This window comes from Passer montanus, unplaced genomic scaffold, assembly GCF_014805655.1.
Source record: "Passer montanus isolate IOZ18808 unplaced genomic scaffold, ASM1480565v1 scaffold66, whole genome shotgun sequence".
In the NCBI taxonomy this organism is placed as follows: domain Eukaryota; kingdom Metazoa; phylum Chordata; class Aves; order Passeriformes; family Passeridae; genus Passer; species Passer montanus.
In genome coordinates this window covers 223,235-236,365 of record NW_024371704.1, presented here as the reverse complement: position 1 = coordinate 236,365, position 13,131 = coordinate 223,235, and the positions used below count along the sequence as shown (strand labels likewise).

Genomic DNA, 13,131 nt, shown 5'->3' with positions numbered 1-13,131 from the left:
TTTCCCTTCTGTAAGTGCAGTCACCACTCAAACCCAGGGAAAAGGGTCACAGCCTCCAAAAACTCAAACAAAACATGGAAAAAAAAGCCAAAAGAAAAGAGGAGTAGGATGGTTGAAACTTGCAGTTAACAGAAAAGGGCTGATGAAAATCAACCACGAGCTGATGCATGGGAGGACCAGAAGCCTTTTGATGATGTAGATCTTAAAACCACAGAATAGAGAAGACCAAGAGGGGATCTCACCAATGCGTATAAATCCGTACAAATATCCCAAAAGCCACCAAGAGGGTGGTGCCAGACTCTTGTCAGTGGTGCCCAGCTGCAGGATGAGGAGCAATGGCCATGAACTAAACCACAAGAAGTTCCACCTCACTACGAGAGAGAACTGCTGTTCACTGAGGGGGGCAGAGCACTGGAACAGCTGCCCAGGGAGGCTGTGGAGTCTCCCTCTCTGGAGGCATCCCAAACCCATCTGGACATGTTTCATTGTCACCTGCCCTAGGTGGCCCAGGGGATTGCACTGGGACTCCACAGATCCCGGCCAACCCCAAATGTTTTGTTACTCTGTGAAGTCTGAAAAATTTCTTGTAAAAAGGAAACAAGCATTCTCAGAGAATTAAAGAAAAAGCCCATGGCAGAAGGAGCAAAGGGCTCGGTTTGCACAGAGCTGCTCTCCCTTGAGTTCTTTGCCTGAATTTTGAAGTAAGTGGCTCTGGCATGGACAGAAACTCGTAGCAGGAGCAGACCCTCCACACCTGCACCCAAAACCATCCCCTCCATAACCTGTTACTTACAGAGCCAGGTGACAGCAGGCTCCAGGTGCAGGCATGAATCCCCAAATGTGTTTTCAACACCACCTCCCAACCTGAAGCACTCTGTCCAGGAAAAGAAAGCCCCAGCCCTGCTGCTGCTGCTGGGCACAGCCTGGGTGGAATCCCTGGCAGGCAGTGCTGCGACCCACCTGCAGTGTTTGGAATTGCTGAAGACACCCACTATCCAAACATGCCCTGAAACGCGTGCTGAAGGCACAAAATCACAGCTCTGGAAACAAGCCTGGTATTGACTTGATGTGATCCCTCCTGTTTATTTAAAAATAAACACTGGCAAACCCCACCTGATAGAGGTGAGGAATAACACCAGCACAAACTGGTTTTTCCCTATGGAAAACAAAGGGTCCTAAAGTCTCCATAAGCAAAACACACCAAAGAGTACAGGCTGTGTATCCCCAACTTCCCTCCCGACAGAAAAAGGCAGAAACAACATTATTTGGGTGTTAACATGATTGTAGCTGTCATCCTCATGAATTTCAATAACCAGCTGAGCTTTCACATCAGAGCTAGGTGTCTATATGTAAAATTCAGATATAATTCAAATGATAAATATTTCCCCTTGTTTTCCTCGTATGATAAGGGCTAAAGGATTTACACGCTTGCTAGCTATGTTGCAGAATTATATATTCCCCCAGAAGCAAGAACAATATAATATGACGCAAAGGAACTTGAAAATAGGAAAAAAAATTAAAATTGAGCCAGTTTTTCTCAGGCCTTCCTGAGAATGTGGCTTGCCAGTTTCTAAATTACAGATACCAACTGCAGGAAGTTAAATTAATTTTACTTTGTGCAAAACCACATAATTTGTGTGTCATTTCTTAGGAAACAATTCTGCTTTTAGTGCCAATCCATGGTGCATCTCTACTTTATTCTATTTCATCTTTGCAGCCCTCCAGCTGCCCATTTGAAGCCAACCTGCAAACCTTGCAAGAATAAAACCACATTTTCACTCGGCAGCTTTGACTAACAATGGCTTACATCTTGGAACAAGCATATTGTTTATTTATGAACTTTTTCTTTCCATGACCACAACAGCCTTAAGTATCTTTGAATAAAAACAACAGAAACAGTATCCCGGGTTCTTGAACTTTAGGCTAAAAACCTGTGGCTATCACAGACTGGTACCTTTGTAAGAAGTCATCAAGTGTTATTCCATCCTGAACACCCATATTTTAAAGCAACTCATTTTCATCACATTGAAACAAATAATTACAGGATTGTTTGGGCTGGAAGGGATCTCAGGAGGTGTCCAGTCCACCCCCCTGCTCAAAGCTGGGTCAGCATCACATTCAGATCACGCTGCTTAGAGCTTGGTTCAGATGGCTCTTGGAAACCTCTGAGTTTGGTGGCTCCACAGCCTCTCCAGGCGCCTGTTCCACTGCCTGACCATCCTCATGGAATAAAGGAATAAGTCCCCACCAAATCCTGCTCTTGGCTCTTTAGTAACTCCAACTTCATTGTCAGAAGGCTGCTGTACCTTAAGGGCTGCATCAAGCACTAAGGAATATTTTCAAGCACGTTCTCAAGGATGTCTGGGTGCCATTTAGATGATTACACAGTTATTTTCACCGTGGTTCCTGACCAAACACCAGCTCATTTGTGCTGGACAAAGGAGGGTTTGTAAGAAACAGGCCATCCTTCCCTAAAGGGTTTTTGAGCCCACAGCAAAATGAGAGAAGGCGGGGGGACAGGAAATATGCAAAGAGGAGAAAAAAAAGGCTTCAGTATGTGAGGCTACCCACAAGTCTTTGGAGGGTGTTCTCCAGCTCAACAGAAATACATCATGCTATAGTCAGGCCAGCCATCAAATGGCAAACCTGTGGCCTTCACAATCCCATTTCTAGCATGCTTTAGTGGATGGAATTACTCAACTCAGAATGAATTTTCTTTTAAGACTCCGTAGGTGGCATTGGTGATGAAGCTGGTATCACCTGTGAGCTCAGAGGAAGTAAATCCATCAGGACAGGGAGGAGTCCACATCTCACTGGGTAAGAAGTTATCAAAGTCAAACCAAAGTCTGGTAGCAAGCCTAACAAATCCTGCAGTGAGTGTGGGAGCCTGTGGCACACAGCTTTTCCTGTGCCAAAGCCCAGCTCAGTACAGTGGGTGCCCCCAGCACGGCACAGGGCAAGGACACCCAGAACAGCCCCAGCTGCTCAAGCTGTGAACCTTTAGGACATGTAAGAATAAAAACACAGGCCAGACTTTCAGACAAACCCAGAGGAGTGTCAGATTTATTGTGGGCCTCTTCCTCAGCAGCACAGGCGTGACGGAACGCATCGGGGTTTGTCAGACCACACTCTCTGAGCCTCTTGGACTATGCTCTGTGCTATAAATACCTTGATTTCTTGCACAGCCTGCAAGCAGCAATGCTAACTTTACATTTCTCTCTGTGTGTGCTGACTAAACCAAAACAGGCTTTGCCTGGCTGACTTTGGTCTTTGTCCAGCTCAAGCACTTGACAGAGTCAAGTCACCTCTAAGGGCAGTAGCAGAGACACTGCAGCCTGCAAGAGACACTGCTCAACATGAGAAAACCACCCAGAAATTCACATACTTCTGAAATTCAGCTTATTAAAAGCTGCTCGTTAGGCTGCCTAAGTCATAAATAACTATTCAAGGGATGAAAGATTTAAAAAAAAGAAATTAGAAACCACTAAGACTGAAGAAGTCCCCTTGACTTCTTAAAATCATCTAAAATTCACCAGTGACTCAGCAAGCAATACAGACCTCAATCAAAAGTGACAGATCACTGTCAAAAACAGAAGAATAAAAATATGAAGCCTAATTGCACTCATTACAAAGCTTTTGCAACTTCCCTTTTATGAAATATTGCTCATCTGACATGAAGAACTGGCAGCTTCAGCCCTACTGAGCATGTCAGACCAAAAAACCCCAAATCTCATCAGAAGCTTCTGTAAGGCCCCATGGGCATAACGAGAGGAGATGGCAACCAGACTGCTGAGATGAACAGGGAACTGGGCACCAGCTGAAAAATCATCACCTTAATTTATGGGACTCGCTCAAATACTACAAATACACACACTGAATTCTTGGTTTTTTATTGCAGTTGCTCAGAATGATTTACAGTCACCAAGCCCTGAAAAAAATGCACTGCTGAACTCCAAAATGCTCATTGCTTTTGCAGGGCTACTTGCTCAGCACTTGACACTCCAGCTTAGGGTCACTCAGCCTGAAAATAAAAACCCAGCCCTGTGCAGCAGCAAATCTTTACCCTGGCTTAAGGAGTTCAGTATGTTTAGATCTGAAGAGGGAAAAACGAAGCAGGTTGTAACAGGAGCACAACTACATCTGAAAAAAAACCCAAGGCGGGTATTGGGTGTCAGCTGGAAAGGCTGAGAAGCATCTTCTGCCGCCCGCAGCAGTGGGGAGAGGTGGGAGCACGGGATGTGCAGTTGCTGTGGAGCAACCCCTACCGTACCCAGCCCCTTTTTAAACAGCACTGGTGGGGACCAGGCCTGGCTGTGCCCGTGGCCAGGGGATGGAGCACAATGGTGACGGAAGCCGCGGCTTCCTGGCCCCGCGCGCCGCGCCGGGGAAGCCGCGCTGTCATCATCGCGGCGATGAGAGAATTATGGAGGTGAGTTGCTAAGGTAGAGGCCAGAGACACACACACACACACATCCTGAAGGTGTGCATTCTCAGAGCCTTTCCCTCCTGGAACAGCCAGGGCTGCATTGTTCGCCCGGCAGCCCCAAGACACGGCCAACAAAGACAGGAAGTTGTGCTGCTTTTCTGAGCGGTGAAAAATGACTGTGTTGACTTGCCACATAGTTACATGTGCAAGAGTTTTCCAGCTATACAAAGCACCCCTCAATTCCAGTGCACTCCAAATTACCTGCTTCTAAGACTAGCAATCAAAGGCAGTGTCATATTTGTCGTGGAGGATTGAAGTGTTAGCTTGCCAGCACCAAACCATACCCGGAAAAGCTCTCTGATCCCACTGCCAGAGAAACCTTAAAACACAAGTCTGCCTGACTAAATTACACCTGCTCCCTGCAAGCAACCACTGCTGTGCATTGCTGCAATAACTATTCTCAGGCTGATTTAAACCTCTTGCCAACATGCTTAAGACACAGCCAGCCAGTCATTTTTGGGGCCAACATGATTTTTCATGATGGATGCTGTCCCATTCAAGTATTCTGTACTTCCTCAAATATTATAGGACTGTTCATTCTGTTTAGCCAAGTCACACTCCATCAGTCAAAAATCTGATAAGGTTTCTCTCACTCCTACATAATTTAAAGTCTGTTTGGACATGCAACACCTGATTTGCAATATTCCTGTAACACAGCTGACCAACATAGCTACCGGGTAGAACCAGTGCTAACCCATGGCAATGTTTTTCCCGTCTCCATTTGAGCAACATGTGACCCAGCCCAGGAGTTCCAGGAGCTCACCAGGTGAGTGGTGACTATTTAGCATCGAAACAAGAGGGACTATAACGACTTCTGTGTTTAAGAGGTCAAACCAGCACATTTATCTGACATTTTTTTGCATATGAGTTATAAATACATACAACACTTTGCACCACTTACTCATACGGCAATGAACCCGTGAATCACATAGGGCTCGGTCAGTCCCACATCCTGCTTTACTCCTCACCTTTCTCTTAAATGCAAATTACTGTTCAGGGGCAGCAGGCTGATGAACCTTAGCCTACACGTAAACATAGGGATTCCCTTCTAATGCCCCGACAGCCCATCCTGGGCTGGTCTGACAGCTCCTGTCCCCCTCGCAGTGACAGCGGTGAGCCCGAGTGACACGAGGGATGCCCGACCTGATGGTCCCACGGGGCTGCTGCGACACTTCACTCAGCCGCCACTTCACAGGTCCCGCTGGCACGGCGGCTCCCGGAGCGGCTCCCAGCTCACGTTCTGCTCAGCTTGTCCCGGCACAGCGAGCCCGGGACAAGCCCCCGGCCGCCCCCCGCAGCCCCCCGGCCTTACCTGCTGTTGGGCAGCCGGGCTGAGGCAGTCGGCAGCCGCGTCCATGGCTCCCGCTGCCGCCGTCTGTCGCCGGCGGGGCCCGCCCGGACGCGCCCGGCACGGCTCGGCACGGCACGGCTCGGCACGGCCCGGGGGCGGAGCGGGGAGCGGCAGCGGGCGGGGAGCGGCGCCGCGCTCGGCGGCCGGGGCAGCACCGAGGCAGCGCACACACGGACACACAGACACACACGGACACACAGACACACACACGGACACACAGACACACCTCCGCAACCCGCACGGCATCCAGCATCCTCCTCGCCTCCTCTGTGTCCCCGAGGAAGATAAACACAACATCCCAACAAGGATGCGCGCCCGCCCTCCCTCCGGGCTGCGCATCCGCAGGGGCAGATAATTGTAAATATATATTCCTATTCACGCCAGGCGGCCTTTGCACGGCAGAAATAAACCGCCCCATCACTGCTAATTGCTGCAATTATATCGGAGCTGCGCGTTGCGTTGTGTGGAGCCGAGCTTAAAACGAGCCATCCACGCTGGATGGGCTGGTGTTGGTTTTATTCATTCAGAAATGCCGTTACATGCTATGGGATAATGGGAAAAAATACCAAAACCCAAAACGTTTGAAGTTTGGGTTGTGATTGAAGTAATTGTAATCGAAGTCTGACAGTACTGCAGAAGAGGAATCGGGAATAGTGGCTGGCCGAAAAAGAAGGACACCCTGCATTTCAAAAGGTGATGAGGTGGATGAGCCGAAAGCACAGAAGGATTAGAGGGCACAAGTGGGTTTAAGTGGCACTAAACGGGACGATAGCCCAAGAACAATTGGAGACCCGGTCAGAGCAGACATCCCGGCTCCACCTGTTGGTTCCAGCGGATTTCACCCAAAGCATCTCTCGATTCCCCCTGACTTCACCTGAAGCTCGCACACCCATCCCCTCACAAAGGCCAGGGAGAAACGCCCGGGGCCGGGAGAGCTGCGAAGCTTCAAGAGCTCATTTTACCCACTGCCATTCCTCAGCAGAGCACTCGGGGAGTCATCTCTTCCTGGCACGGGATTTTCCAGGGCCAGCCAAACAGGTTGCTCCTTAGCAACTCAGCCTGCGCCCTCCTTCCCGGTCAGGAGCCCAGCGAAGCCTCCACCCAGAGACTGAGCTCAGTTTTTCCATGAGCTCTCTGCCCAGGACAAGGAATCTGGCTGCTCAGGCTGGCAGAGCACATGCTGCCATGCTGCTGACAGTATTTTAGCTAATTTGGAAGAGCTGGCACTGTTTTACATCTGGGGGCAATAACTTGGCAGTCCCTGGACCCAAGCCATGTCCCACTGTCCCTGGGAAGGCCAGTCATGCTTCCTTTAAATAAGAGGGATTAGGGATGTATAATTTGCACCCTGCCCCTGGGAGAAACCCTGCTTAGGTCAGGTGAAGCTTTACAATTGTAAAACAGACTGGTTTTATGTGAATCATAGAATTACAGAATGGTTTGGGTTTGGTAAGGAAGGGACCTTCAAGCCCATCCAGCTCCACTCCCTACCATGGCAGGGACACCTTCCATTGTTCCGGGTTGCTCCAAGCCCCAATGTCCAGCCTGGCCTTGGGAAATTCCATGGATCCAGGGGCAGCCACAGCTTCCATGGGGCCTCACCTCCCTCACAGGGAACAATTCCTTCCCAATACCCCATCTAACCCTGCCCTCTGGCAGTGGGAAGAGATTCCCCTGTGTCCTGTCACTCCCATACACTTTGTCAAAAGTCTCTGTCATTCCTATAACAATTCTTTAAGTACTGAAAGGCTGCAATAAGATCTCCAAAGTCACATCTTTCATTAAACTCCAAAGCCACCAGTTGAGCCTACAAGTTATTTTTAACTTCCTCACCAGGTAAACGACCCAACATTGCTTTAACAAAATAAATCTAAACTGTCTCAAATCCACTCCAGTATGTGCATAAAGAAACTAATAAATACTATATGTTCTTGTGAAGCATCTATAATTTAAATCTTCATTTGACAGACACTCACTTCATCCTCCAGCAAGTCTGTCTTTTGTGGACAGAGAAGTCATGCCCTAATTCCCAGAGGGTGCTCAGCATCCAGTTTTGGTGCAGTAACAGCATGATTTGGGGCTTCCAGCAATGTCTGGTGCTCAGCTGTGAAGAAGGCACTTCTGGACTATGGCAGTTCACCCCAAGGCAGCCAGGACCAGGCACTGGAGCAAACTCTTCAGGAAAAAGACATATTGCCTTAAATTAGACATTTTAACAGAGAAAGCGAATGATGTTAACTGTGTAAATCTGAAGCACCAGAACAACTCAGTGTGACAAACATCTTCATCTTAGCATGAGACAGACAATTTGTTCTGGTTCTTGGTTAACAAGAATTAACCTCCCCTTACGTTCACTGGCAAATCTCTACAGGTTTTGCACTGTCACTTGGAAAATATAAGTATTTCCTACACCAGACATAAATTACCCCCCCCACCACCACCTTTTCCTATTTACTTTCCAAGCCAAAATGTTTGGTTTTACTTGGTTTACTTGAGGAAGCACTTCATGCATACCCTGGGATAAATTCAAACAAACAGCTGTACTACAGACCTGCTGGGTAGGAACTGAAGATCAAGAGGTCTTTTTAATGCTAGCAAACTTCCATTTTTTCAGCTGACAGAGCTGACAGCACTCCGAACACACACTTCAGCATTTTATAATTGATTTTATGTAAAAACAGGCTCAGAATTCCAATCAGGTCCTGACAAATCCCCTCAAAACTGCAGTGCCTATTTCATCACAGCTTTCTCCTATTCAGAAAAACAGCAGCATCTTCTAAAATTGATATTTATTTATTTATTCAGCACACAGTTCTTGTGTCCATGCACTTCCCATCTGGAATAGGATGCTGTGGAAGAGTGACATTAATTCCAGGACATGTCTAAGCCGGAAGGATGTCCCCATTTATGCATTGCACGTACTACAATGCTAAACTGAGCCTAAGAAAAACAGGTAATGGGAGATATAAAAAGGGGAAAAAAGAGTCAGAAACCTGGTGGGATAACTGTGAGTTGGGTAAGTCTGAGCAGGAAGTAAAAAGGAAGTTTACTGCACTTAGGACAGCAGCTCTGATTCCAATGACACAGACTCCTTATCTCCCCGTGGGGAACACGCCTCTCCTTTGCAAACACACACACGCACAAAATGCATGCCTGCACTCAGAACAAGGCAATCCTCATCAAATGCTGGCCCAAATCCTAAAAATCAGCTATCCAGAACTGCACTTTACCCATAACAACCAACAACCGAGGAGCAAGAGGGAAAGATCACCCAGTCAGCCTCCAGGCATGTTCCTATCACTGATAACTCAAATTCCAAGGAAGCCTGGCCCCCAGCACAGCTCATACTCAATTGATTTTTATTTTACCTTTAAGGCATGTTATGGACAGGTTAAGAGGTATGCAAGTAGTAATAAAATAGCCAAACCCTTTAGAGACAGGTTTAAAAACTGAAAAAAGCCTGCACATTAGAGCACTCTGGCTCCAGCTTAGCCCACCTCAGTATTAACTCTTCAGCAATACAGCCAACATAATTCTTCAGCCACTTCCCAACATTATCCATCACCAACATATATAACTCAGATGATACCATTTATAGCTATAAAAATGAAATTCTGTTGTGCATTTCCTGCGTTCTCTTCAAGTGGCATCACTTTTGGTGGATTTGCCAGTGTTGGATTATTGGTTGGAATTGATCTTTCCCAACCTAAATGATTCTATGATTCTTGGAATTTCCGTAATGTCTGTCAGTGTCTTATTCAGTCCTGGCCTTCCAAACAGTGGGAACAGAGAAAGCCTTGTTTTGTGGGAAAAAAAGCTAAAAAAAATACTTTATATTAGAAGAAATATTTGATTACTCCAATTTTTTTGGGGTTTTTTAAATAAGGTTCACAGTGCTGTTCTTCGAATGCCGAAAAAAAACCTCTGGAGTGACACTCACCCGAGGTCAGAGAGACAGGAAAAAGTGACATCTGTGCCTCATCACTTCATCATCCCTGCCTGCTGGGCCATGCTGGCACGCCTGGAGCCCAGCTGGCCACGGGAACAAAACCTCCTTGTAGCCATCACCAAGGCACTGGACTCCAGCACACGCAGCCAAGTGCTCCTTAGCAAAACAATGTCCGGTTTTCAGCACCAAAATCCCCTGCCAGGATCAACAGATTATCTTCTGGCCAGGCTGCACGGCGGCCTGGAAGGAGGAGGAGGAGGAGGAGGAAGGAAACTGCTGGATCAGGCACAAGTCAGACTGAGTCATGCTCCAGCAGGGAAGGTGGGGAGCCTATGGCACATTTGTCACTCAGCTTCAAAACAGTGATGCCATCAACAGTTGGATATTGAATTGCTGGAACCCCAGATGCTGAGAATTTTAAACTTAAAACCCAAATACACACACACAAAAAAAATACTATATTTAACCTAAGACCGTAAAAAAAACTTCCAAAATTAATTAATAACACTAAAATTACAAGTATATAGTTTAAATAAAACTATATATTACAGTGTATGTATAATGTATGTCTACATATGTCTATATGTATAATAGATATAAATGTCTGTATGTACAACATATATATAATGTCTATATAGACATATGTCTATAGTTATATCACATATGCCAATATGTATAGTATCACTGAGAATTTTAAACTTAAAACCCAAATACACACACAAAAAAATACTATATTTAACCTAAGACCGTAAAAAAAACTTCCAAAATTAATTAATAACACTAAAATTACAAGTATATAGTTTAAATAAAGCTATAAATTACAGTGTATGTATAATATATGTCTATATGTATAATAGATATAAATGTCTGTATGTACAACATATATATAGTGTCTATATAGACATATATGTCTATAGGTATTTCATATATGTCTATATGTATAATATCACATATGTCTATATGTATAATATAATATAAAGTTTTAGATTATAATAAAATACATCAAACAAAACAAGTTTTAAAACAAAAACTAATTCTTCTTCTTTACCTTCTTCCTCATGAGTTTAAGTAGTGTTTCGTAATTAGACAAAAAAGTCTGCATTGCAGACTTCGAGTAATTAGTTATTAAATTAAAAGTAAAAATAATTTAGGTTTCATTTCTTAATTAGATAGTTTAACCTTAAAAAAACTAGTAACAAAAGATAATTAACCATTTTGTACCTCATTAGTAAAATACTACAAAACTCACTACCTATAAAACTATAACATAAGAAAAAAATAAACATTTAAACCTAAACACGGAATATCATCTCAAAAGCTTCAATCCCAACTTTAACAAAAGTAGTAAAAAATAGTAGTAAAAATGTAGTAGCAGTAAAATTAGTTTAAAAAATCCAAAAACCTACATTATTAAAGCTAGACTACTTCAGCTTCAGAAATTTGAAATATGGGTGGATGAAAGCTTCAGAAATTGGAAATATGGGTGGATGAAAAGTTACATGATCTTCCTGTTTTAGAAGTGACAGATTCAAGAGTGGTTCCCATAACAAAAATTCCTGGCCTAGTCTTAAGCTTTTCCATTCCTCTGTTTAATAATGAAGGAAAAAAAGATCAAACCAAAGGGAAAAAATAGAGTTCTGGTTCAGATCATCTCACAGAACCTGAGTGTAAAAAAATTGTGTGGAAAAATACAAAAATGATCCAGCAAGAGCCTTTAACTCTTAGAAAAGTGCTTCTCTGCTGGTGCATCCATAGCACGAGGCTTTGCCATCTCCCAGGCTCTACTTCCAACCTCATGAGATGAAAGAGTTGGAATTCCCACCATGAGTGTAAATGCTGTGAATTGGAAACCCAGCAGTAATTCCTAAAAGGGCAGAGGTTCTGCACTGCATCCTGCCTCCATCAGAGATATTAGGTGGGAAAGCACCACCAGCATTTGTAAGCTCTGGGAGTGCCGTGGTTTTGTCACCAAGCTCTCCCACTCAGCATGCAAAAAGACAAATAAAATTAACAGTAAAAATCAAGTCCAAAAAGCCAGATTACAGCTAAACTTCATCAGGGCTTCAACTCAAACATTTGACTGTATTCACTAGAGAGAATGAACTCGGATGGCACCTTAAATGAACAGGGGTCACATCCTCTGCAAACACCAAATAATCTCCTTAGCAAAAAATTGACAGTTCTCCCTGAGGAATGTCCAGTTTTCCCATAGAAGGAGGATGATAAAGGACACCTCCAGTGGGAACCTGGCCAGAAGAACTGTTGTGGTGTTCCCACGACCACCCTGACTGCAGCCTGAACCTATTTCCCTGGGTCAGGCTCATCCACACCCCACAATCCCACAAGACTGAAGGTTGGTGGCAGATTGAATGATGGATTTTTTTCATGGAAAGTTTTTCTTGCAAGGGCATTCCAAGAGTGATTTCCAATTTTGTTTTTAGGGTTTCTCTGAACGCCAGAGCTCTGGTTTTCTGCTTGCCTTCCTTCCCAAGCAGCAGGAGCAGGCGGACACTCTGCTCTGACATGCCGAGGGTGCTGCTGTGAGTTATCTGTGTTTAAGGGCTCGGCATTCCTGCTCCTCTTGCTTAATATTTTGAGCCAAAGACTGGGAATGGGAGGAGGGAACGAGAACCACGACTAATGAAGGAATTTGTACATGAGCACTGTGCACTTTGGAGAAACATTTGCTGATGTGTTTGCCAGGAAACCCATCTTGGAGATAGAACTTAGGCATGCGAGCAGAGGCTGCAAAGTCTTGTTGACACAGACCTTTTTCCCCCCACAAAGGAGGAGAATGTTTATTCTGCACTGAACAGCCTGTGCAGCTCTACAATGCAAGACACAATCAGGGACTTGCATCCTACCTCGTAAATTATATTGCCCTGGAGTCCCAAGGAGCTGCTGCTAAAAATATAAAAATAAACAATATTTAGTCTAAACAATAACTGAGCTCCACCAGGATTACCAAAGCAAATCCTGCCACAAGGAACTGATCTTAAAACACCTCTTAAAACCGAGGTATCTTGTTATCATTTCCATCTTGGCAGTGGTTTAGAGGCATTTATTATCTCAATAAATGTTTTTGTTGGTGGGGTTTTGTTTTGGGTTTGGTTTTTTTTCACAAGCATTGTAGCTCCCTTCTCCAGCACCACTCTATATATAGAGTGCACCACTTCCACTGCTATTTAGCAATCAATCACTCGTGCTGTTTCCACTCCAAAAAAGCAAAACAGGGATGAAAGAGCAACTCCAGGATAGGATGTTGGCTGGCAGCTCCTCGGTTAGTATCAACTGACCACATTTACGTCACTTCTTCAATTGGCATTTTCTCCCTAAATAGCTCTC

The 13,131-nt window shown here is 44.9% G+C and overlaps 1 protein-coding gene across 16 annotated transcripts in view; it reads right to left on the bottom strand.

Moving 5' to 3' along the window:
- The window catches only part of LRRFIP1 (LRR binding FLII interacting protein 1), a 103,356-nt gene that overhangs the window by 59,887 nt on the left and 30,338 nt on the right, over positions 1–13,131 (bottom strand). For 6 of the 16 annotated variants that reach the window (XM_039728720.1, XM_039728719.1, XM_039728703.1 and 3 more), the window contains exon 1: positions 5,799–5,925. The exons of the other annotated variants lie outside the window; for them this stretch is intronic. In XM_039728720.1, coding sequence (XP_039584654.1) covers positions 5,799–5,843 — 45 coding nt within the window. In that variant the 5' untranslated portion in view covers positions 5,844–5,925. Of the gene's footprint in view, positions 1–5,798; positions 5,926–13,131 lie in introns of those variants that run through there. 16 annotated transcript variants of the gene reach the window in all.